Source organism: Podarcis cretensis, assembly GCF_951804945.1.
Source record: "Podarcis cretensis genome assembly, chromosome: 3".
NCBI classification, from domain to species: domain Eukaryota; kingdom Metazoa; phylum Chordata; class Lepidosauria; order Squamata; family Lacertidae; genus Podarcis; species Podarcis cretensis.
This window is the reverse complement of record NC_137172.1, coordinates 61,833,495-61,858,984: the sequence shown is the minus strand read 5'-3', so window position 1 is coordinate 61,858,984 and position 25,490 is coordinate 61,833,495. Positions and strand designations below refer to the sequence as shown.

The window sequence follows — 25,490 nt, the reverse complement described above, 5'->3', positions numbered from 1 at the left end:
CAAGGCTAGAGTCTTAAACTGGTGTCTGGGGGGGAGGAGATTCAGACGGAGCTTCAGCGGTCTAGGCTTTAAGACGTAGGGCTGCACGCCGTGGCTTTGAAATCGAAACTGCGTTTCAATAAAGACTTTTGTACATAACAACGGACTGGCGTTGGTCCTTTGTGAGCTGGGACCTCGGGCAGCTCTGACCTTAGCCTGGTGGAACTCTCTGCTCACCAGTTTAGTGGAGGGTTCAATCCCGCTGACTACAGTGGTGTACTTTACCAGAACATTACCCACAGGAAACATGATGGCAAAGTAGACTCCAGTAGGATTGAACCCTGCCCTCCTGCCCACTAGCTGATGTTACACAGTGAAGTTAGCTGATGGACAGGGAGGTATGGTTTTGGGAAATTGCTTTGTGGGTCAACTTGAACCCCCTGGAGGTCCAAGATTGGCCCATATCTGGATATTCTCCATCCCTGCTTAAAGGGATTTTGCATTTGTTAGTGATTACATTTGTATTAGTAATAGAAGATTGCTTGCACTAAAAAGCAAAAGCATATTTTAAATTTTCTTATTTTTTATTTTCATAGGATGTCTTATGAGAGCCAAGTGTGGTGCTACCAGTGGAAATGGAAGCTCCATTTGCTGTTCCTATTTACTCTGTATCTTATATGTGTACAGTATTCAGGTAAGAAAGATGTTTTTCTTCTCCCAGTCTGCTAAAATGGGTGAGAGTTGTAGAATAACATTATCATGCTTATTATACTTGGGTTGTCTGTGCTGGGGACAGGATGCTGGATCAATTAGACTGCTGGTTCAGTACAACAGTTAGGTTCTGCTGATTTACTACTACAGTCATACCTCATGTTACGTCTGCTTCATGTTGCGTTCTTTCAGGTTACGTCCCACAGCGACCTGGAAGTACCGGAAAGGGTTACTTCCGGGTTTCACCGCATGCGCAGATGCGCAAAATGACGTCACACGCATGCGCAGAAGCGCTGCTGTGTGTTGTGTTCCTTTCATGTTGTGAACGGGCCTTTGGAACGGATCCCGTTCACAACCAGAGGTACCACTGTACTGCATTAGGTCATTATTGAAACACTGTCTGTTAATTACAAGAAAGAAAGAAAAAACTCTACTAGGACTGTGAGGGTTCATTTAATTATTTTAAAATTTACTATCTCACTAACAACAAAATGTTCATGCTTGACTTGCAATACATTAAAAGCAATAAAAGACAGATCAGTAATAAGTTAAAAGTTAGTATGCCAGGAGAGCTAAAATTAACAGCAAGTCATGCCAAATACCTGTATGAAAAGCGAGGTCTTCGCAGAGCTGGCATCAGAGGGAGGTGGACCTCCCTGTACAGGGAATCCCAAAGCTTCCATGGAATAATTTAACACAGGATTTCAAGGACTGCATGTTACTACAGTTAATTTACTTTTATCTTTATCAAGCTGTTGTGTGGCACACAAATCTCAACAGGTGTGTGCTTTCTGGCATTCTTAAATCATGTACCTTAAGTAAAAGCCAAAGATCCTATCTGTGAGTGAGTGGCAAATAAGTAAGCGCTCGTTTTTCATCCTTGGGTTACAAAGGCAGAACAAAATCACTGCAATTCCAAATACGGTGCCAAGAAGAACGGAATGTTTATATAGCATTGTTACCAATGCTTTGTGAAAATTATCTCATCATATCATCAGGGTGTGTACGGGTATGGTTCTGATTCAGCAAGACTTGTTCCTCCATATGCCTGGTATGTCTGTCTTTAATAATGCTGACTGCCAGTTTTCTTGAAATAGACACCAAGCTAACTGGCCTGTAAATTCCAGAATATCATCAGTATCTCTTTTTAAAAACTTATGTTAACATTGCCTGCTTTCTAGTCCTCAGGTACAGAGGCAGATTTTAGAGACAGGTTACATTTTTTTGTTAGAGGATTGGTAATTTCTCGTTTGAATGCTTTACGAACTCTTGGGTTTGTACCATTGGACCCAGTGATTTGTCAGTTTTTAATGAGTCGAAACGTTCTGGGAGAGTTTCACATTTAGGGTCAAAATTATTCCAAAACCAGAATTAACAAGTACTGTTCAACATGCACTCTGCAAACACGTATAATGTATAACTGTGTCTAACTGGAAAATGTATTAAAATTTGGGTTTGAAATGTGGTTTTGTAAGTCTGTGGGGTATAATTCCTCCTAAATATTAAGAAAAGTGAGTAACATTTCTTAACACAAAATAGTGTGTTTTCACCTTGTGTGCTTCTTTCTCATGAAATGGAAAGAAATATTAATTTATTTCATAAAATTGATTTACTGCTTGATTGTAAAATAAACCTTCAAAGCAGTTTTAAAAAACCATGGTACATTGTCTTAACATTTTCTCTTGATTTCCATGTCAGCAAACCTCTTGGACTGTAATAGCCAGATTATACCTAGACTACACTTCCTTTAGATCCTTCCATTTTGGCTAGTCCACCATCTTGGTCACAGTAACATACGAATAGATTTTAAAACAACAATTCATTAAAAGTGCAGATTTTTTAGGTGTATGTTTACTTGCTACTGTCCCCCCCCCCATGGTTTTCGAAAGACAAAGGTAGGGTTTTTCAGAGAATCAGTGCTGTGATGAGAAGGAAATGGAACACAAATTTCAGTTGCTTTCTTTCCTCTCCCTATATTTGTCATATAAAGTGCTCTGACAAATAATTTTTTACAGACTGGAAACTACAGGTCTGTAGAAAGATAGGAATTCAGTTAATTTAGTAATGAACAATGGAATATGATCATAGTGTTCCTGGGGTGTTTTTCCCCTTTGTTTATTAACTCAGCTTGAGATGAGTGTTCAGGCTAGCTGCTGCAGTATTCCTTGAACAGAGTTGGTTTTGTTCAGATGCTAGCCCTGACCGTTCAGTGTTCCTATTCCCCTAATTAATGGTGCAGTGACAGGCTCATGCTATCAGACTGAAGTCATCTTTTATCATAAAGTGATTATTAGGTGCAGAAAAAGAGCTCATGGCTTAAGTTATCACAAAGGAATGTGTGGCAAATGACAAGATTCTTAGTGCTTCCTTTGTATAAGGTTATAGAAGATGGAAGGGGAGCCTGTTCCAGATGTTCCAGGGAAAGTTAGTTACTGAATTTATTTCTTTTAATGTTCAGATATAAAATTTCATCTGTAAAATGCAAGTTGATGTGCTTGTAAAGATATCCTGGTTATGATCCTAAAGGCTGTGGATTCCAAATCAAGGTTCACTCTCTCCAGTATATACCCCTCCCCTATGCATGATGTTGCCACATCACTGCCTCTTATTCAAAAGGCAAAGAACAGAAACTGCTTTGTGTTAGAATGAATTTAGGTAACCATTTCCCCCACTGTATAGCAATTTTTATGGAAATATCTCAGTCTTGAAAGTGGGTTTAACATAAGCTTGGCTGCCCCAGCACATACATCCTTCAAGACTCCAAACGAGATTTCCAGGAACATAGTGGGAAGAACACTGAGATATACATACCTGAAACTGCTATTCACAAACATGATATGTATCTCCACCAAGAAGATGCTGGGGTGTGTGTGTGTGTGTGTGTGTGTGTGTGTGTGTGTGGAAACCTTATTACAAAGTACCTGAATAAGGTCAGTAGTCATGAAATAAGAGGTGTCATCTTATGGATTGAGAACTGGTTAAGACATAGGAAGCAGAAATTAGGAATAAATGGATAGTTCTCCCTATGGAGGGATGTAAAAAGTGGAGTCATCCAATGACCAGTGTTGAGATGTGTGCTTTTTAACTTGTACACAAACTACCTAGATTTAGGGGTGAGCAGCAAGGTACCAAGTTTGCTGCTGAAACCAAATTGCTTAGGGTCACAAAAAGGGATTTGTGAGGCAATATCTCCAAATAGGATGATTTGGCAGTAAAATGGCAAATGATATTCAATGTAAGCTGTAAAGTGACACAAATGGGGCAAAAAAACCCCACAACCTAATTGCACGTGTAAACTAATGGAGTCTTGGCTGACAGTGACTGACCAGGAGCAAGACCATAGGGTCATAGTGGATAGTTCAATGAAGACACAAACTATGTGTGAGGGGCAGCTGTGAAAAATATGAATTCCATGTTGGGGATCATCAGGAAAATAAAACTCAATATCTTAATGCCTATATACCACAGTTGGAAGACAGTGTATTGTTTGTGTCACCTTTACTCAAAAATGAAAGTGCTGAGGTGGAAATGGTTCTGTCAACCAAAGCATAGTTTGAGTTAGTACAGCTATGCTTTGATAGACATTCCCAATTTACAGTTCAGAAAAGGGCAACCAAAATGGCCAAGCTCCCCTATGAGGAAAGGTTACAACATTTGGGACTTTGTAGATTAAATAAAAGATAGAGTAAGAGGGGGAAAGAAGGAGGTATGTCCAATAATTTATAGTGTAGAGAAAGTAGATGGAGAAAAGTTTTCTCGTAACACCAGAACTTGTGGACATCCAATGGAGCTGAATGTTAGAGGGTTCAGCACAGACAAAATAAAGTACAAAATAAAGTACAAAAGGATGCTGGATTAGATGGGTCTTTTGTTTGATCCAGCAATGCGCTTCTGGTGTACATGGAGGGAAGATTTCTAGGAACCCTCATGGAGCTAAATAGTTTGAGACAGATTTTAGAATTGATGTTCCAGAAATGGCTCCAGAACTTGTAGACTGTTGCTTCATTACCACAAATGCTGCAATGCAGTTAAAGCCACAAATAACTTGGGCAACAGGAAGTCAGTTTTATGCAATAATACTTGAATAGCCAAATATGTAATAATGTCTGTTTCTGAATTCACCTGTATTAGTGTTGATGTTTGTATGCGTGAGACTTGTTCTTGCTGAACTGAGCTCACTTAGTGACCAGGACTGGTCTCTCTTAAGCTCACAGGGTTGTTGTGAAAATAAAAATTGTCTGGTTCAATTTTATAACATAATGGATGTGATTTTTTTAAAAAAATACCTGGGTATTAGGTAATTGGACATAGGATTTTAATCTATGTGTATGTTCACTTTGCATAAAAGTATATAGTTAAGAGACTGATCTGCGGTGTATATAAAAGCAGCAACAACTGGAAGTACAGATTCTTGTCAGGCAGCTGGGGTTGGGGCTCTGGGATAATTTGTTCACAGAATCGTGCAATAACGCTGCTGCCCCCAGGTTGGGAACCACTGCATTGGGGCATATGCAACACAGTTTTGTTTTTCCATGAAGATAAACAACAGTGCAATCCTAAACATGCATTTTCAGAAGCAAGTCTTGTTAAATTCATTGCGGGTTTACACCTAGATAAATGGGATTAGGATTGGAGCCTAAGCAAGAAAAATAAGGTATGATGCAATCCTTATAGTGTCTATATTATTACAAAATATATACATTGCTGCTGTGCTTTTTTATGCTGCCTGACACAAACACTATAAACATTGGGGATGAAAGAAAATGTAGTATGCCCTGAATTTGTAATCTTGATTATTATTATTTTTCCCAGTTCCCAATATTTTTGAACAGGACATGGTTAGGGCATAGTATAAACAAATAAATAATGTTGGGCCAAAGCCAGGTTATATTGCAAAATAAAGTTAGTTAATACAATGGAAAGTTTGTTTCTTTTATTCTGGCACCTCCAGTGCAGCTGTTTTGCAGAAACTGATTGCTTAACTGCAGCCAGCCAGTGAACTTAGAAAAGTGGTGAAATCCTTCATACCTTCCCTCTAAAACTCTGCTCTTCCTTCTTCCTCTCTTAATCTTCAGTCCGTACCCCATTTACTTGGGAGTAAGCTCCACTGAATTCAGTAGGACTTCTGAGCAGGCTTGCTCTGTGAGGCTCTTTCACTGCCTTTCTTCAGTATTTCCTGCTTGGGATCTTCTCCTGCTTTCACTCAGCCAGTTTGACCCCTCTTTCATTTTTGCTTTACTGGTCAGTCCAGCGCAAGCAGGCTTCTGTATTGGGTCCTATGGTGCACACGCCTGACAGCCATTCTATTGCATCTGTTAGTTTGAAAGCATTTATATACTGCTTAATATCTTTCAACTCTCTGCAGCGTACAGTCTAAAAACAAACCATTTATCATTAAAACAAAATAACAGCCTTAAACCAGTAAAACAGTGTGTGTCGTCCCGTCCCCCCCCCCCCCGAAAAATAGGTGCTGGTACTCGCCATAAAGTTGTTACAGTAATTGCCACACTTTTTAACAACATTAAAAAAGAGGTGTTGGTACTGTGTACCCTTGAGTACCCCCTGGAAAAAAGCACTGGGGTCACCCCCTATGATATTCTGTAAGGTGTGGTGCCACATGAATTTTCCCACAGGCTGTTTTTCAGGTAACCTGGTCCTGAGTTGCTTAGGGCTTTATATGTTAACAACAAGGTCTTGAACATGGCCCAGTAACTGACTGGTAGCCAGTGCAGTTCCCTCAGCCCAGGTATAATATGCGTGTCTAGGTGTGTCCATATTTTTTTCATGGCTCACTCCCAGGCAGCAGTAGTCACCCAGCTGACTGTAGCTGTCCACACCAGGCCCTGGGACCAGACAGTGAGGTTGGGCTAAGGCCAGTGAGAGACCCCTCGTAGGTTCCTGAGCTCTTTTGAATGGTTGGTCACTGCTGCGGTGATAACGATAGGGTCTACTGCTGATTACATGTTTTTGTTCTTGATAGCTTTATTGGTTTTACTAGTTGTTTGTTCATTTTGTTGTACAGTATTTTATTTTTGGTTGTTTAAATATTGTTGTTACCCATGCTGGGATTGATATGAAGGGCAAGATATAAATAAATGCTGATCCAGCCAGAGGACATTTGTAGTTTATGTTGAAGTAACACGACACTACTGGGTCAAAAACGTTGGGGGACCCCCTTCCAAACCTTTAAAGGGCTTGGTTTTTTGTTTTTGTTTTACTGTTGTGTTGCTATTCAGTTTTCATACTGTGAAGGGCTTAGAGGATTTGAGAAGAAAAACTTGAGCATACTTGGCAGTGAAATGTGCTGCCTCTTCTGTCCTGCAGTTTATTGTGATCTCTTTAGTCACATTGCTTGAAAAGAGAAGGGATTTTCAAAGTCTGCTTTTCATCTGTGTAATCATCATGCCATAGGATGACAGTGAAGTTGGGTTTAGGCAATGATTTAACTCCCTTTTTGCGAAAGACGTAAAAGGACAAGTCCCATTGGGGACTTTGGTATCAAATGTTTTTATTCAGTTCTGTTAAGGCTAAATAACAGCCGTCCTAAATAAATTCCAATATTGTATTGGCCATGTTTTCTGCTGAGATCTGCATCGTCCAGTGGTTTCAGTGGGGCTGATATTGGCTTAGAAGCTCTGTTAATGAGGCCAAAAATAAGAATGGGGATTTGTTTTCTTTCTGTATTTGCTTGACAAGTGTGTTTCTTCAGCTGAATCTGGGGATGTACAAATTAACTTTCTAGTTCCTCTAATCTTTACTTCCTTCAAAGTAAACTTTAAAAGGTTCTACTGTCCCCCATTCAGTAATTCTCACAGCCAATAAAGCAATAAATTGAGTCTGGTTAACCATCCATGTTGTTACTTACCCATCCATGTATAATCTGGATGTTTTTAATCCAAGCTCAGTGAGAGAGGGAGAGAGAAATGTTTTCTTGGACATCAATTATTTTTGTTCACATTGTGGCGAAAGATTTATTGTCGCTTTACAATCAATTTACTGTGGTGTGCTGGCTCCCAGTGATAGTAGTTCTGCTGTCTAGGCCAAATTCTAATCTTGGATACATAGTGTGGAATGCTTCTTATCTTAAATAATCAGCTACTGCTTTTGTTCACTCCAGATGCATGAAATGCTCCATGAACATCTTGTACCCAGCAGGAAGCAAACCACATTACCAAATAAAATAAAAGTCTTAATGATTCATCAATTTAACTTTTTTTCATTAGCCTTGTTTATGGTATCGGTTTCAAGGAATTTGCTTTAAAGGATAGCATGAGACTGATTGTGTTTATCACTAATTCTGTCAAAAGAGAAAGTAAAATCTTGTTCAAGTAGATATTATTTTGTATTAATTGCAAGAATCACTTTCATATGGGCCTAATGCATTGCATGACAAATGGGTTCACAATAATTGATCCATTGTAGCATGTTGACATTTAGTTTGTCTCGTAAAAATTAAGTCACTCTTTCTCTCATTTGTTGCTCATTCACCATTGCTGTGTCCTCTGCTTTAGGAGAATGATTAATTTGGATTACTTTTGTTATCTGCCTGCCTGCTTTTGTTATCTGCCTGCCACAATTTACACTTATTGGGGATAGTAAATGTTATAATTTTAAATTACATTTCATTGTACCAATTTCCAAAGATGTTAGCTGTATTGAGCTGTAGCAAAAACAGTGTGTTGTGGCACCCTAAATAATTTGTTATGGCATGTTTCCCTAGACGAGAGTATATATATATATCTGATGAAATAATAAAATAATAAACCTTTATTGTCACTACACCACCCCCAATACACTCACGCTCCGTATGCTTGTTGGAAGTCAATTGCACCACTATTTTTTTCCATTCAGCAGCCCAACAGCCCACGGATAAAAACTGTTCTTTAACCATGAGGTCCATGAAAACGTGATCTGTCATATTAAATGTGTAGTCATTTTCTTGTTTTTAAATTATCTATTCTATTTTTAAATATTCTCCCCCCCCCCCATTCATCTTTTTGGATGCTACTAGATAATTCCTAAAGGGGATATTGGGAAGTAGCACCAGAAATGAAGTGATGATAGGATGGCTTTTTACACTACATTTTGATAGAAAATTGACCTCAGAAGATTGTGAACTGCATAAAGAGTTTATGCAGACTTAAGTGAATGGAAGGGGACGCAGGTGGCGCTGTGGGTTAAAGCCTCAGCGCCCAGGGCTTGCCGATCGAAAGGTCGGCTGTTCGAATCCCTGCGGCGGGGTGCGCTCCCGCTGCTCGGTCCCAGCGCCTGCCAACCTAGCAGTTTGAAAGCACCTCCGGGTGCAAGTAGATAAATAGGGACCGCTTACCAGCGGGAAGGTAAACGGCGTTTCCGTGTGCGGCTCTGGCTCTGGCTTTGGCTCTAGCTAGAGCAGCGATGTCACGCTGGCCACGTGACCCGGAAGTGTCTCCGGACAGCACTGGCCCCTGGCCTCTTAAGTGAGATGGGCGCACAACCCCAGAGTTTGTCAAGACTGGCCCGTACGGGCAGGGGTACCTTTACCTTTACCTTTTTAAGTGAATGGAAGAGGGCCTGGAGCTTATGTACAGATATTTGTTTGTTTTAGTAAGCTGCAAAATAGATAAATACTTTGCACAATATGGTACTTTTGATGTGAAGGTATTCATCCAGATGAAAGAGCCTAGTTACAAAGCTAGGATGTAATGCCAAGCTTTTCTGCTTCCTCAGCACCTTTCATTCCAACATCTTCCAAAAGAGTGAGGTTTGTAATTCCACTTCATATTTGAGGCAATAATTACCTTTAGATCTAAGGATTCTCTCTAAGCAATTGTCATGTGATTTAACACATACATAGGATGTGGTTCTCAAATACGAGGAGAACTGAGATATTAAGAATACTGTATCTTGAAAATACAAGTTACCCTCTTAATGTTACTACTTTATAAGCTATAACATTGCCTCCTGTTTGGGGATGCACAGCATTAACAGTATGCTAAGATCTGAATAAGGAGAGGCTATGACTGTTCTGAACCAGAGCTTGGATGCAGTGGGGGGTTGGCTGGGGACCAATAAACTGATGCCAAACCCTGGTAAGGTGGAAACTGAGTGAGGGGTTTCAGGGTCCATGGGTTTGGGAGTTTACCACTTCTGGACAGGGTTGTGCTCCTTCTAAAGCAGCAGCTACTTTGTCAGTGGAGACTCTGGTGAGGAGAACCTATTAACTAGTTTTGGTATGCCAACTACACCCTTCCCTGGACAGGGAGAGCTTTGCTGCTGTATCCATGCACTCATAGCCTCACAGTTGGATTACACAAGTCCTCTATATGGGGCTTCCATTGAAACTGGTCTGTAAGATGTATGATGTTACACCCAAGCCCAAACCAACTTGAGTATAAACAGTTATTTATCTATTGCATCAAAATGGTAAACCTTTTGTCTACTATATTTTGTCTGGAAGAGCAACTTGTAGAACAGGACAAACCCTCCAAGCATTCCTATTTTCCAGGGACAGCCCCAGATTCTGATTTGATCCTGGAATATCCTGCTTTTCCTTAGGATGCCCCTATTTTTATTGGAGAAATGTTGGAGAGTATGGTGTTAGGCAACCCCTGAGCTAAGGCGATACAACCTTTAGAAGACATCTGAAGGCAGCCCTGTACAGTGGTACTTCTGTTTGTGAACGCCTCTGGTTGCGCATGCTGTGAGCTCCAGTAACCCGGCAGTAGCCGCTCCTGGTTGTGAACTTTGCCCCGGGATATGAGCGGAAATCGCATGCCAGAGGCAAGCTATCGCTAATGGGTTACAAGCCTCAGCTTACAAGCAGTTTCTGGTTACAAATGGACCTCCGGAAGAGATTCCGTTTGTAACCAGAGGTACCACTGTATAGGGAAGTGGTTTTTTTAATGTTTAATGCTTTATTATGTTTTTATATATGTTGGAAACCGCCCAGAGTGGCTGGGGCAACCCAGTCAAATGGGCAGGGTATAAATCATAATATGATTACTATTATTATCATGGAATAGGATGTCCCTATTTTCATCAGAGAAATGTTGGAGGGTATACAGAGAGATACCCACTGTGCCCTGAGTGGGCTGCCAGCTAGTGCTTCTGATTGGATTTATAGGCTCTGTTACATGTGTGAATGAATGAGTTATACCTGTGGTCTCAGGGGCCATACAGAAACTGCCTCTGAATCCCAGGGGAATTCAACAGAGTTTAAGTGGCATTCATCACTCACTTATAATTAATGTACATACATTCCATATGTATGTGTCTCACTATAAAAGCAGATCAGCCAGAAATTTAAGAAATGTAATATTTCTCAAAGGTTCCTAAATAAGCTGACAAACACACTAATCAGCTGCCCAGTTTTTCAAACAGATAAGGCCTTTCATGATTGGGGGATTGTAGAAATAATGCTGGGTAGTGGCACCAGTAGTAAATTCTGATCCTGTACATTGTGTTAAAGTTCAAGATAAGGAGCATTGCAGTAAATTAAAAACATAGTCAGTTTTAAAACAATTTGTTCAGTTGGCTTCATTAACAAAAACGGCATTAAAAACGTTTTAAGTCACTTCCCAACTCTCTTCAAGAATCTCTGTTGCACTTGTCATCCGGCTTCATAAATCTTTTCAAGCCTCTTTAAAGTATGTCTCCAGAGATAACAAAATGCCATTTTCCTGTCTGTATTACTTTTAAATACATAACCATGAAAGAGATTTCCTTTTGGCTAATGTGCTTGGTTTGGTTTCAGAAATTGTAAAGCGAGTCAGTCATAAAGCCCGGGCAGTTACAGAGGGTAATTTAAAGTGCAGCAGCAGGTCATTTAAACAAGCCCATTTGTAATAGCATGTTTTTTTCCTCTGCACCTTATGTAACTTAATTGTTTGGGATTTTTGGCAATAGGAAGTTGCTTTTTCCTTTCTCTCTTTTTTTTTTTAGGAATACTAAATCCAACATGAGGTCCACTTTTTATTTCTGACTTAAAATATTACATGTGTTCAGGGAAACTTTTGTAGCGTTTCCTATTTCTTTTGTAAGGCTTTACAAATTTCCTACGTTTTCATATCACATATGATAATAATGAATGGGGTGGCTGACATGGAAGTGGAACCATCTTTCCTGGAATACTTATTGACAGGGGAAAAAAGAAGCCCTACTTGTCAAAACCAACGTTAAGGAAATCCCTTTTACAGTGGGTGCCTCACTTCCTAAATATATGCAAGGGAGATATCTATCTATCTATCTATCTGCTTGGAAGTAAATATATCCTACACACTGGCATGGAAGCTGATAACATACATGATGACTACGTAAAACATTATTGCATATTCTCATATATCATTACATTATTCTTATCACTTGTCATCCTTTTGTTGAACCCATCAGGTTGGAGATGTGGGTAAGACACACCCGGAGAAAAGACGGGGCATATCAAGGAAGTGTGCAGAGCTTTCTTCTCACCCTTGTCTCTGTTATAATGGTCTAGCTCCACTGGCCAAAAGGAGAAAGTGGAGAGGCTGAGAGCCAAGAGATAGATTCACTGAATACTATTATAATCCTGGAATTTATAGGCGTAGGATGAGGGTTGACCTGGAAGCTAGGCTAGAGGGCCAATTCCCGCACCGTCCATGCCAAATCTGGATGTCTGGAACCTCCATTGACAACTTGGATAAAGTTTGACCTTACTGTGCAATCTATTATTGTATGGAATATTTTTTCCAAGAGAAGTTGTGGAATCCCCTTTTGGTAAAATTGTTCAGAAATAGATTGGAAAAAGTTATGCTAGGGAAAATTCTACGATGGGATGGATGAAGCAATTTTAATAGCTTTCACCCTTCTTTTTTTAAATAAATGTATTAATAAAAAAAGCCTACATCCAAAAGGTTGCTAAAGCCAGTGTAGAAATTTCAGATACTTTCTGTGTATTTTGAATCAGCTAAGGGGAAGGACTGTAGTTTAGTGGGAGTGCATTTGCTTTGCATACAGTTCAATCCTCTGCCTAGCCAGGTAAATATGTGAGAAACACCTGCCTGAAACCCTGGAGACCCACTGCTGTTCAGTGTAGACAATATTGAACTTGATGGACCAATGGTCTGACTCAATATAAGGCAGTTTCCTATGTTTTTATGTTCCTAAAATGCATAGATATCCAAAATAAACCTTTTTTAAAAGAAGTCAAAACACAGTGCAGTATTCTGACCTTCAGATTCCTCCCCTTCCTCACATTCCTTAGACTCAGTCTGGTTATGAATTCTATGAGACAGTTCCATGTCCTTGTAAATTAATCTATTAATATGTGAATACAGTGGTACCTCGGGTTACAGATGCTTCAGGTTACAGATGCTTCAGGTTACTGTTATGTACTGAAGTTCTCACCCTGGGCCAGCAGGGGGATACTGTAGATAGTTTTCACTCAGGTCCATGTCAGTTATTTTAGGCGGGAAACCCTGGGTTGTTGTTGCTACAATGTTGACAGCCGGCTGCCTATAAAAGCAGGCCGGCTGAGCTGTTTGCTGTTCAGTTCTGTCCAGCTTACAAATAAAGAGCTGCTCTGGAGAAATCGCTGTGTCGTCTGCTATGTTCGCCCACAACTTAACACTGGCGACGAGGATGGGATCGATGGACATCAGAGCACAGCCAGATGCAGCCACTTCTGAGCAGAGCTGAATCACTGAGCTGAATCACTGAGCGAAATCACTGAACAGAACCAATTCAGAGCTGACTGTTCTGGCTAGAGCACGGTGTTCCATCCATCGCCCTTCACGCATCGGAATCATGGCTTCACTTGTGCCTCTACCGCCGTTTGCGCCAGCCTCTGAATCATGGGACTCCTACCTTGCTTGGTTTGACTGCTACCTCCAAGCCAACGAGCTGACGCAAGTATCACAGGAGCGTAAGTGGGGCCTATTCCTCAGCCTCTGTGGGCTTGAGGTGTTTGAGACGGCCCGAGCATTGGTTGCGCCTGAAGCAGTCCAGGCAACACCGTGGAACACGATCCAAGAGAAGCTACGCAACCACTACGCACCAAAGCCGTCCAAGATTGCTGCCCACCATGCGTTCTATCACCGGAACCAGGCAGAGGGGGAGTCAATCAACAACTACACCACTGCCCTGCGACAGGCTGCAATGCACTGCGAGTTCCGAGACTTAGACGATGCCCTGATGGATCAAATCGTCTGCGGGGTCCGGGACATCCATCTGCAACGGCGCCTCCTCGCCAAGCCAGACCTCGTGCTACAGAAAGCCATTGAGGAGGCTGTGGCCTCAGAAGCTGCTGAAGGAGATCTGCAAGTCCAGCAGCCCGCGTCTTGCTAGGAAGGCAGTTCCAGTGCATCGTGAAGAGGCCAGCAGTGATGAGGCATCCTCCAGTGAAGACGATGACGTGCACCAGACAAAGCAGGAGCGCAGGAAGTTCCAACAGAAGTCCAAAGGCCAACCGGAATGTGCCGGCTGCGGAGGGAACCATTCCCGTGCCAAGTGTCGATTCAGAGACGCCATCTGTAGGAAGTGTTCCAGAAGGGGCCACATCGCTAAGGTCTGCCGATTGGCTCCGTCTGACACCCCCCCTTCACCGACTCGCAAGTCCAAGTCTTCACTCCAGTCTGCTAAGGAAAGCTGTTTCGCTCTCACCAACTGCCGCTGCCCGTCTGGAACCACGATTGGCCAAACTGACTCACCTACGTGACACAAGCTGAACGTCACGGTGCTCATTGAAGGAGCTCCATGTGACATGGAGATCAACACCGGGTCTGCCCTGTCCATTGTGTCTTGGAGAACCATCAAAAGACTGGTACCCAGAGTGTCCAAAAGGCAACTCGACTCTCACCGCGTACACCTGAGAGACTACCAGGGAAACAACATTCCCGTGGTAGGCATTGGCTGGTTCCGGATCACCTTCAAGGATTTTTCGGGTGGTGGTACCTTGGGTTAAGAACTTTGCTTCAGGATGAGAACAGAAATCGCACAGCGGCAGCAGGAGGCCCCATTAGCTAAAGTGGTACCTCAGGTTAAGAACAGTTTCAGGTTAAGAAGGGACCTCCAGAACGAATTAAGTTCTTAACCCGAGGTACCACTGTACCTGTGTGGGTTCTGAATTTGATAATTGAGGTTCAATTTCAACTCATCATGACTGATGCCTTTCCTTTAATAATATATCTCTCTTTACTCCTGTAGGGAAAAGTGTAGTGGATTCTGCATCTATGGGCACAGATGTAGAATGGGTTTATTGGATATCTTCATACACCTCATGGTGCTGTAGAGTTGACATAGGTTTTATCATGATTGGTGGGGCAGATGGGGCTTGTTAACCTGGGAAGGTGGCCTACGTAGGAGAAGGAAAATTCTGATCCTTAATCTCTGCTGCCTTGTGGCTATACTCATTCATGAGAGAGGCTTTGGGAGTAAACCCCGAGGAAAAACCCATACCCGCTGCCTGATGGGACACCTTTGGGAGAAGAAAACCTTACACAAATCCAGAGTAAGAGCCTCTAAGATGGTTGGTTGAATGGCGTCTTGTATGCCGCCTTCCGGCAACTTCTGCAGCAAAGCTGGTGCCAAATTTATTGCAGCCCAGGACCTCCATACACATTACCCAGGCTTGCACCTTGGGGTACTCCTAACGCTGCAAAAACTACGTTGGAGGCAGCAGTTGCGAATTACCAGTCTGCAGCCACAGCAGGTGCTGTGATTCTCCAAGTGTTTGACTTCATCCCTGGAGGCACACTCCACTGTCCTTTGAAACAGAGGAATGCCAACAAATTGCTGTATTTGCTTTTCTTGTGTGCTGCTGGTCTTACAGTAAAAATATGCTGCAAGACCACATCAACATACTCCTTGAGCTATCCACAAGAGACCACACTATTCAACAGGTAATCTAAGACTGATCTATGTATTTTGCCAGAGGAGTTGGGTGTGAAGAACAGAATATTTATTTATTTATTTATTAAGTAAGTAAGTACGTACGTATGTGGGACGCAGGTGGCGCTGTGGGTTAAAGCCTTAGCGCCTAGGGCTTGCCGATCGAAAGGTCTGCGGTTCGAATCCCTGCGGCGGGGTGCGCTCCCGCTGCTCGGTCCCAGCGCCTGCCAACCTAGCAGCTCGAAAGCACCTCCGGGTGCAAGTAGATAAATAGGGACCGCTTACCAGCGGGAAGGTAAACGGCGTTTCCGTGTGCGGCTCTGGCTCTGGCTCTGGCTCTGGCCAGAGCAGCGATGTCACGCTGGCCACGTGACCCGGAAGTGTCTCCGGACAGCGCTGGCCCCTGGCCTCTTAAGTGAGATGGGCGCACAACCCCAGAGTCTGTCAAGACTGGCCCGTACGGGCAGGGGTACCTTTACCTTTACCTTTAAGTACGTATGTACGTACGTGCATACTTTGGAAGAAGTAACTGCACTACTTTGCAGTGGACTGAATTTGTGGATAAAGAGGAGCTATGAGCCAGAACTTACCATAATGTTCACTGGCCCCTATTCAGCAAAACACTGCTAGGTTGCAGCTTTTTATAATGTATTTCAGTCTACTGACTTTTAGTTATTTTATAAAAATGAAACTAAAGTCAGTGCTAGCAAGTCAGTCTTGTTACTTGTATAAGCTTCTTGCAAAATTGCCAATGAAAATATTCTAAAGTTACATTGGGCGTAGCACAGGATTTTCACACTGCCCCTTCCTCTGGGGGAAATCCACAACTTTGCTTTCAGTGTGACCTCTTCACAAATTGTGTATTGAGCCAGTCAATGTGTTTAGCTTCTACTTGAATTTTCACTGGCATGAAACCAAAGTACCAAGGGGAAACAGGCAGGGCAGGGCCCCAACCCTGGCTCTGAAAATATTTTCTCCTTTTATATCTGTTTCCTGAACTTACTAAAGGTATAACTGGTTAATTGTTAGGATTTTGAACAAGTATAGATCTTCTATAATCATGGCAAGCATTTGCAACCCTTTTATATACAGTGGTACCTCGGGTTAAGAACTTAATTCGTTCTGGAGGTCCGTTCTTAACCTGAAACTGTTCTTAACCTGAGTTACCACTTTAGCTAATGGGGCCTCCTGCTGCTGCTGCATGGCCACCACACGATTTCTGTTCTCATACTGAAGCAAAGTTCTTAACCCGAGGTACTATTTCCAGGTTAGCGGAGTCTGTAACCTGAAGCGTCTGTAACCCGAGGTACCATGGTACCCTACATAGGCTATATGTATTTTTCAAGAAACTTTGTAGGGATGTCTTTGGCGGATGCTGAACTGGTGGCTCCCTCAAATCTTTTCCAATCTCCCAGTGGTAGTAGCAGGGTGCATTACAAGGGTGCAGGGGGAGGTAAAAGAGGTAGAGGACTCTGGAGCCGGGGGGGGGGGGGACAGCAGCCCTGCTGTGAAAGCAGGGAGCAGTTGGCTCCTCCTGTCAGCCAGAGATCTCCTCATGAATAATAGTCTGCATGTGAATAAGGATCTGCTCCTGTGTAGAAGTCTACTTACAAGTAAGGCAAGGGAGGCAGCAAGCAGCCTTGGCTGGAGAGCACAAAGAAGGTGAAAGCCAATGCTGAGCTCTGTGGTTCTTCCTGGTTAGAGACAGGATTCCAAATGAACCAAAGGCCTACCCACTTTCCTCACAGTGATTATTATTGGCAGAAATACGGTCTGAATCACTAGAAATATATATATAGATATACTCTGATGATTTGTTCTCAGGTTTAGAAATAGTATTGACACCAAGTATTGGCTCTTCTGTGCAACTCCATAATACATTAAGAGCAGGCTGAAACCCTGCATAAATTCCAACTGGGCTGCAATAACAAAACATGGCATATGAAATGAAGAAGGTGTGAAAAAGTAGTGAAGAGAGGGCAAGGGCCAAGACAGGTAAGAAACAAAACTTCTAATGGTCATATCAATAATTTCCACCACAGTTTGACTCTTGCTACCATTTCAGTTCTTATTATACTTGCTGAATTATAGCCACCCAAGCCATACTCATAGTAGTTATTTAAGCTCATTGAATTCAGTGGGTCTGTTCTGGGTATGACCAACCTTGGCCACCTAGGGTGTATATAAATTTCAAGTCTCTTGTTTTTAAGGTAAGACATTTTTGTGTTTAGCTTTTTCTAATAAGGCAAAAAAGTCTGTTGCCCTATTGCAAGTAACAACATTTCTTTCTTCTATGGATCAAAGAACCTGGGCTTAATTTGAAAAATGAGAGGTTCAGTGAGTCCAGCCTTCCTGGGAGCCAAGCCCTCTGTCCTTTTTTATATTCTTTGGGTGGACAACTGGAAAGAGATGGCTGCGCTGACTGGTGATACCTAGTTTGAATTAAACTTGGCAAAATGGACAAAATGATTTGATTTGTGTGTTAGTTATCTTGAAAATTGTTATGAGTAACTCTGAAAACAAAACTTCCCAAATAGATCCGATTAAAAACTATAGCTGTGTATACACTGTATCTTTAGAGCACATTCTTTCCCACAAATAATTATGGGAGCTGTAGTTCACCCCTCACAGAGTTACAGTTCCCGGCAGCACTTAATAAACTACAGAGCCCAGAATTCTCTCTGAGTAAAATAATATGCTTCTAATGTGCTTTAAAGTTATAATGTGTACACACAGCATTAATATTCTTTCTAAATGTCACATATAACTATGTGCATATCCATTTTGAGAGCCACACCTTCTGCTGGAGAGCCTGGAAGTGTGGCTTTATGCATTTACACTGTGTCAAGTTTTGGTCTGCTAAGCACAGTTTCTTCCTAGTATTATTGGGGGGGGGGGATTGTTGATTTTAAATAGAAGCAGAACTGTCCCATTTTTGCCTCAAGTTACTTTCATGTAAAATTTATGTATTCATTTCTCACTTCTAAGTATTTAAAAATGACATGGTATTGGGACAATTAAGCTCTGTTTTTCACTGAAAATTGAGCCAGGAGATTTTAGCCGACAATTCTTTTAACACTGTAATTTGGTTTCTTCTCCCAGTCATAATTGCATTGCTAACAATAGTAGAATTTTTTTTTGTCAGCAAAGCATTTATTTTGGGTTAGCACTATACAAATCAAAATTAAGATTCATTGTGGCATCTACAATGATACTAAACATAAGAGAACGTAACTATCAATCTCTCAGGAGGTCTTTTGACTGATTCACTCACTCTTATGTGCACCAAACAGTTCAACCATAGGACGAATTCTCTCTAAGAGACAGAGTTTCAACAAATGAAGACGTAAAGCAAGCTGATAGGGCTGGAGATATAATGCTTTCTTTGTTATCTGGCATTAGTGGCCAAAACCCAGTGGTTGCGTAATTTGTATGAGAGCACAATCCTGTCTTTCATCGAATTATAAAAGATTTTGGTAGGCTTGTGCACTACTTCTGGTCTAGGATAGGAAGGCTTCATATGCTCCCTGGTTATGGGAGTATTATTTTGCAGATAAGGTGAAGGGTAGCAACTCATAATGCAACTGAAGCTTAAACGAAGGTTTAAAAGCTTCTAAAAGTGCATCTAGGGGGCTGTGTGTCCAATTGGTGCTCATGTACAAGCGGAAGGCCTTTTGATTCAGCATGAGGCATCTGCTAACAGAAGGGGAGAAGGGGCTGCAAGGTGGGCAAGGAAATGCAGCAAAAATTGCCTCCTCGTCTTGTTGGTTAGTGGGTGCCTCAACTAGCACAACAGTGCTGGTAGGACAAATTGAAATTTGCCCAAGATAAATAAATAGAAAAGTGGCAGTGTTTGGAGCTGGAATAGTACAGAGAGGTAGAAAATTATTTTCTTACTGCTCATGGCATGAGTGGACTCTTGTTTGGAACTTGTGCTTATGCGTTTATGTATTGGTAGGTTTAAGGGAAATATGGTTTTAATGGCATGGAATGATTTCATTCTTACATTGCTACTGGATTATTTATGCATGGCACAATTAAAGGAAAGGTTACCCTGTTTTAAGAAAAAAATTGTGCAGAATTTGAGGAGGGGTTAGAGAAAAGAGAAACTACCATGTGCCTTGATAACATAGTATTATCTTTAAGTGCTGTATGGAATCTCCGTCTTCCAGCTGTTTTCAGAAAAGCAGTGCCTTAGGGGCTGTCTTGTGGAAGTAACCAACCTATGTACTCTTACCAAAATAAGGACTGTTTTTACCTATTTATTGTGCATGTCTCAGATGTTGTACGTGTTCCCTGAGATCCCACTTCCGTTGAGGGGATATCTTAGAATAATAGAATTGTGGAGTTGGAAGGGACCCCAAAGGTCATTTAGTCCAACCCCTTGCAATGCAGGAATCTCAGTCTTATTTCCCTTGTACTGAAGTGATATTTGTGTCCCTGACAAAATGGGTTATATGTTACGATTGTTTTGTGAATACCTCCAAAAAGTGTTAGGAAGAGTTTTGTTTTGTTTTTTTCAAGCACTTCCCCCTGCCCAACTCATCTTATTCATGTGTCTTCAGATTTTTTCTACCATTAAGTTTTGGGAAGCTAAGCACTCGCCTGTGCTCAAATGGCTATTCACCTGCCTAAAGGTGAACTTTGGTGAGGTTGCCTTTGTCATTTCCATTGAAATGAGGCTGCATTTTAAGGTTTTAATGCTGTATTTTAATCTTGTTTTTAAGTTGTATTTCAGTCAATTTGTTTTATATTGGTTGTTAGCTGCCCTGAGCCCGGTCTTGGCTGGGGAGGGCGGGGTATAAATAAAATTTATTATTATTATTATTCTGTGGAGACAAGGCATTGCACCATAATTACTGACTGGCACACATAGGATTACTGCCCTAGAATAAAATTGGGATACATCTTTTTTTAATTAGGCCAAATGGCCATTGCATTTTCTGAAATCAGGAGGAGATTAGCACATTGCAGTCTTGCATTTTCTCTCCCACCCACAGTTCTAAAAATGAGGCAGTGATGAGGTTTGCCCTGGACTGTGTGCCTGACACACTGTAACTTCTTTTCGTGATCTCTATTTGTGTCTTATATAGAAAAAGAAGTGTTGTGTTTGTCCTGTAGTCAGTCCAGGCCACATACATCATAGTGGTTTGGCTCCTTCTCTTGTTTGTCTGCAGGTGTGTCTTCCGCTGCCCTTATTCATCCACTTGTTGGGAGTCCTAAATTTAGAAATGCATCTGACCTGTGGTTTCAGCATTTACACTGCAGAGCATATATCACCACTTAAATCTAAAAAGTTAAAGTGACATGAAATTTACTTTTAATAGCTCAACCTAATGTCTCTTGGCACCAGAATTTGCCTTAGTTTCTCTTACTGAATCCTTATGCTGGAAAGACAGATGCAAACAATTCCTTCAATTTCTCTGCAATCTCTTTTCCATCTTCAGCACACTTTTGACTCATTTGTTGTCCAAAGGTATACAGTAACCACCTGCCTAGTTGGTTTCCTGCTTCTAATGCATTTACATTTTTTTTGTTCTTTATGTTTTTAGTGATGTGTAATTTAGATTATTTTTTCATGATTCATATTTTGCGCTTGCATTAATAAAACTGCTAGCACATTTGCAAAGATACACAGGGTCCTGTATGGTTTCAAATTGGTGTTTTGAGATTCCTGCATTGACGGTGGCATTGCAGCCTAGATTGTAGCTGAGCTCCTATTATTGTGGTTTTGAACAATTTCCAGGATTATGGAAAGAATTTACCCTCTTCGTTTTCCTTTCAACTTTTTTTTTAACCAGCCCCTCATTTTTGGAAGTTTCTTCTATTGAAGTCAAATGTGACACTGTCAAACTTTCTTGGGAATTGTCCATAAGACATATGTTGCATTTTGTAGCTCAATGTTTACTGTTCTTAATCAGTTCAACAACACTTAACATCTTGCACCAGGTCTGGGCTGCCACTCTGGTTGGTTCCATGAGCAGCTGTTCAAATGAACAATTATTTAGGGTGTTGTGTACACATGCACCTAGTCTGTCTGATGGTAATTGAGACCACTCATTATTATAGCATTTCCTCCTTAAGGTGACTCTTCGATTTCTTCCTCCAACTCAACATTGATTGGGCATTTTTGGTCAGAGGGATGCTAGTACGTCCTGAGTACTGGAGGAGTCTGCCCTTTGTAGGATTTCTAACTTCCTGAACTCTATATACGCTCCTTTTAAGGAGGACAGCAGCAAAAGCAGAGCAATTTTACCTGCTCTGCACTTGTCCCAGCTGCTGCTCCTCTCCTGCCTCTGTTCAGGGTCCACTGTTTGTGATCCCAAAGCAGAAAAAGATTTCCCCCCCCCCCAGACTGAAGCATCATTTTCCCTGTTGACTTTGGAAAAGGGTCTTAAGAAAGTGAGAAATCATAGTGTTGTAATTTGCTTGTTAAACCAACTTCAAGGCAAATGTAAAATCTTTCAAAAGGAGGACAACGTGTTAGCCTTCTGCAAGCATTCAGTTTACTTAGAACAATACATTCATGCACAATTCCACCAAAATCAGTAGAATGCTCTGTGTGTGTGTGTGTGTGTGTGTGTGTGTGTAATTAGGGCCTAACTTTTAAGGTTTTCCATCTCTGGAAAATCTGGCTTAATACTAACCAGTAGTGATGGAAAAAAAGGGGGGTGGGAGTTGAAAGTCACACTCTGAAGTCTGTTCTCATATGGTTTTTTGACCATGAATGTAATGAATTTGTTCAGAATGTGTTTCCATCTCAGAAACCCTTGCAAAATTTCACTTGTTTCTTCAGTATGCAGAGCTCCAAGCTTGCTCGATCAAATAAGACTACAATCTACACATGTTTACATATTTATTCTTCACTATGGTCAAATGTTTGAAAACAGAATGTTTGCTACTTAAGGTGGAGACTATGCCAAAAAGTTAGTATGTAAAAAATAGAAAGTTCCTTGTCGAGAAATTTGAGCTAAACACTTATTCCATGAGATTGGTGCATGGGTGTGTGTGTATGTTGTAACTATTTAACATTGCACTGCAGCATATTCTATCCCTCGAGTGTGTGTGTGTGTGTGTGTGTGTGTGTCTGTCTGTGGAGAGAGAGAGAGAGAGAGTGTTAAACATTTCCACAAAATTAAACACTTTCACTCAACTTTATCTATTGGGGAAATACTATGTTGTTTAGTTGCTTGGCACTCTACTTTAAATGCATTTCCTTGGAAATACCACATAGAGGTGAATCGTGTTTTCTTTGCTACATGCTATGTAGAACATAAAATTAGACACGTGGAGTTTTCCAATACTATTGCAAAGGAAGCCATAAGACATTAAGAACATAAGGGACAACGTGCTAGATGAGGCCAAGGCCCATTTAGTCCAGAATGTTCACAGTGACCAGCCAGATGCCTGTGGGAAGCAGGGACTGAGCACAAGTGCACTTGTGATCTCCAGAAAATGGTATTCCGAGGCATACTGCTTCTGATAGTGGAAAGCAGGGACTGAGCACAAGTGCACTTGTGATCTCCAGAAAATGGTATTCCGAGGCATACTGCTTCTGATAGTGGAGGTACAACATGGTCATCTTGGTTAGCAGCCATTAAAAAACCTTTTTCTCCATGAATTTGTCTAAATCCATTTTAAAGCCACTCAAAGCCATCACTACTTCTTGTAGTAATGAATGCCATAATTTAACTATCTGCATCCAACTTGCTGGACGTTCTTCCAACAAGGAGATATGGCTCAGCTGCTGAGCTGCACCAAAATTTTAGTGAATGAGCCCCTTTGTTTTCTGTCTTGTTAATGTCAGCTTTAACTCCGGAGAGGTTTAAGCACTTAAGATCTCAAGGGTTGCTTCAGTTCACAGAAGGGACTCCCTTAGAGCAATGTCATTTTTTCATTTTGTCTTTGAGCAGTTAATCAACATGCCACAGGTCAAACCACTTTTGGAATGCCCCTTGCTTTCAAAACCAGCTTGCCATGGAGCAATTGGTGAGGGTCTTCTCTTGGAAAAGAAAAAACACACAAGTCTCTTGGGCTTGTGAAACTAGTTCCATTGTTTGCTTGAGGAACTTGCATGTGTCCAGAGACCCAAACAGAATTGATTAATTTCACAATTACTCTCTTGTCTCTAAATAGATATAATTATGTAGGCCAAAAGATATGTGGCTTGCATGACTAAAGGCTTTGGATTACGATTGCTCTATTTAGTTACAGTACTATGATGCACTCCATGCTACAGTGCTATAACACACACTGTGTGGAGCTGACTTCGAAAACCATTTGAAAACTACAATTGGTTTGAAATTCAGTTGCCTGGTTATTAGCTTGCACCTGCAGGTTAGAGCATATGAACACATACATTATCTTGCCAATCTTTGAAATCTCAGTTCAGAGTGCTGTGTTTCCCTGCCCCACCTCCCTTTAAAGCTCTAAATAGCCTAGAACTAGAATACCTCAACAGCAACCTTCTTCTCAAACCAGAGAAGAATGTTAAGATCAACATTCTGCCCTGGGCTTCTTTGGAGGAAGTACAGGATATATGTTTCATAAACACATCAAACATCAGATTCCCTGCTCTGTTCATTCTCCTGTTGGATATGTGCATATGGCGGACAAGCCCTTCTCCATTGTGACACCAAGGCTGTGCAAAGCCCTCCTCAGGGCAGTTAGTTTGGTTCGCTTCGCTAATGCATTTGTTTCAACAAGCCAGGATGAGTTGTTTTGAGATTATTGTGAGGCTATATTACATGGTGGCTGTTACCTGCATTTTTAATTTATATTGGTTTTGTTACCAATTTATATTGGTTTTGAAATCTTAAAACAAGCTTTTCTTTAACATGATGCTCTCTTTTTGTGTTGTTGGCACTTTGATGGGGCTTTTGAAATACAAAAACAGGGTATAAGAAAAGAAATGGGAACTGGTTATAAAAATGGAAATAAACCAGTTGACAAGCATGCTTTTTCTTAAAATGATTGAGGTACAAAAAAAGAATATTTTATTGAAAATGATTTAAATCAAGTTTTCTATTGATGATTCAAATCACCTTACTTTAAAATTGTCTACTCTGGTTTGTGCCATTCATGTGCAGCCGAGTAGTGTGTGGAACTGCATACATCCAAGAAGCAGCTTGTATGGATGAAGTTTTTATGTAAAGGGGACCAATTTATGTTAACAAAGTGTAGTGGAAAATGCTGCCTAGTAGTCATTCATAGGTACACACCTTAAATTCTCCTGCCCTTAAATTGTATCTTACATCTTAAATCTTTCTCTTTTGATTCTTCCATAGCTCTCGGGTGTTCTGAGTGTCGTATGGTGCTGTCCAGCCCTACAGGAATTTTTACCTCCCCCTGCTTCCCTAGTGTCTACCCTAACAGTCAAGCATGCAAGTGGACCATCAGGGCTCCTTCTGGATTCATCATTCAGATAACATTTGTTGATTTTGAGATTGAAGAAGCTCCCAACTGCATTTATGACTATTTAACAATAGGAGAGAAAAAAGTTTGCGGTGTCACTGCCAAAGGTTTATCATTTAACTCAACTGGAAATGAAATGATTGTAACTTTTACAAGTGACTTCAGTATCCAAAAAAAAGGTTTCAATGCCAGCTATACCCGAGGTAGGTGTATGTAAGACATTTTAAAATTTCTTTCTTGTCTCTGCCTGTAAACCTTCAGAATTTGTGTTGGAAGTGTGCCTTTGAGGTTTGGACTTGAAGATGCACATCTGTGCTGAAACCTAGAAGTACAATTTTGACACATTGCAGAGCACCTTATCCTAATCCCCTCCTCCTACCGAGTTTACTGCCATATAAGTGTGCATAGGGTTGCAGTGTTAGTGATTTTGCAAGCATTCTCTAATAAAAAGATTGTCCTGTTTTTATGTTAAAAGTAGCTGTGGGAAGCTAATGTATTTGTCTTTTAAAGAAGCGCCCGCCCCCCCAGTCTCTAATGCAAAACAG

At 41.2% G+C, this 25,490-nt stretch overlaps 1 protein-coding gene across 4 annotated transcripts in view; it reads left to right on the top strand.

Annotated features, from left to right (window-relative positions):
• Positions 1 to 25,490, top strand: part of ADGRG6 (adhesion G protein-coupled receptor G6) — a 103,168-nt gene that overhangs the window by 13,066 nt on the left and 64,612 nt on the right. For all 4 annotated transcript variants that reach the window (XM_079970942.1, XM_079970940.1, XM_079970941.1 and 1 more), the window contains exons 2-3: positions 576 to 673; positions 24,819 to 25,148. In XM_079970942.1, coding sequence (XP_079827068.1) covers positions 576 to 673; positions 24,819 to 25,148 — 428 coding nt within the window. The remainder of the gene's footprint in view (positions 1 to 575; positions 674 to 24,818; positions 25,149 to 25,490) is intronic.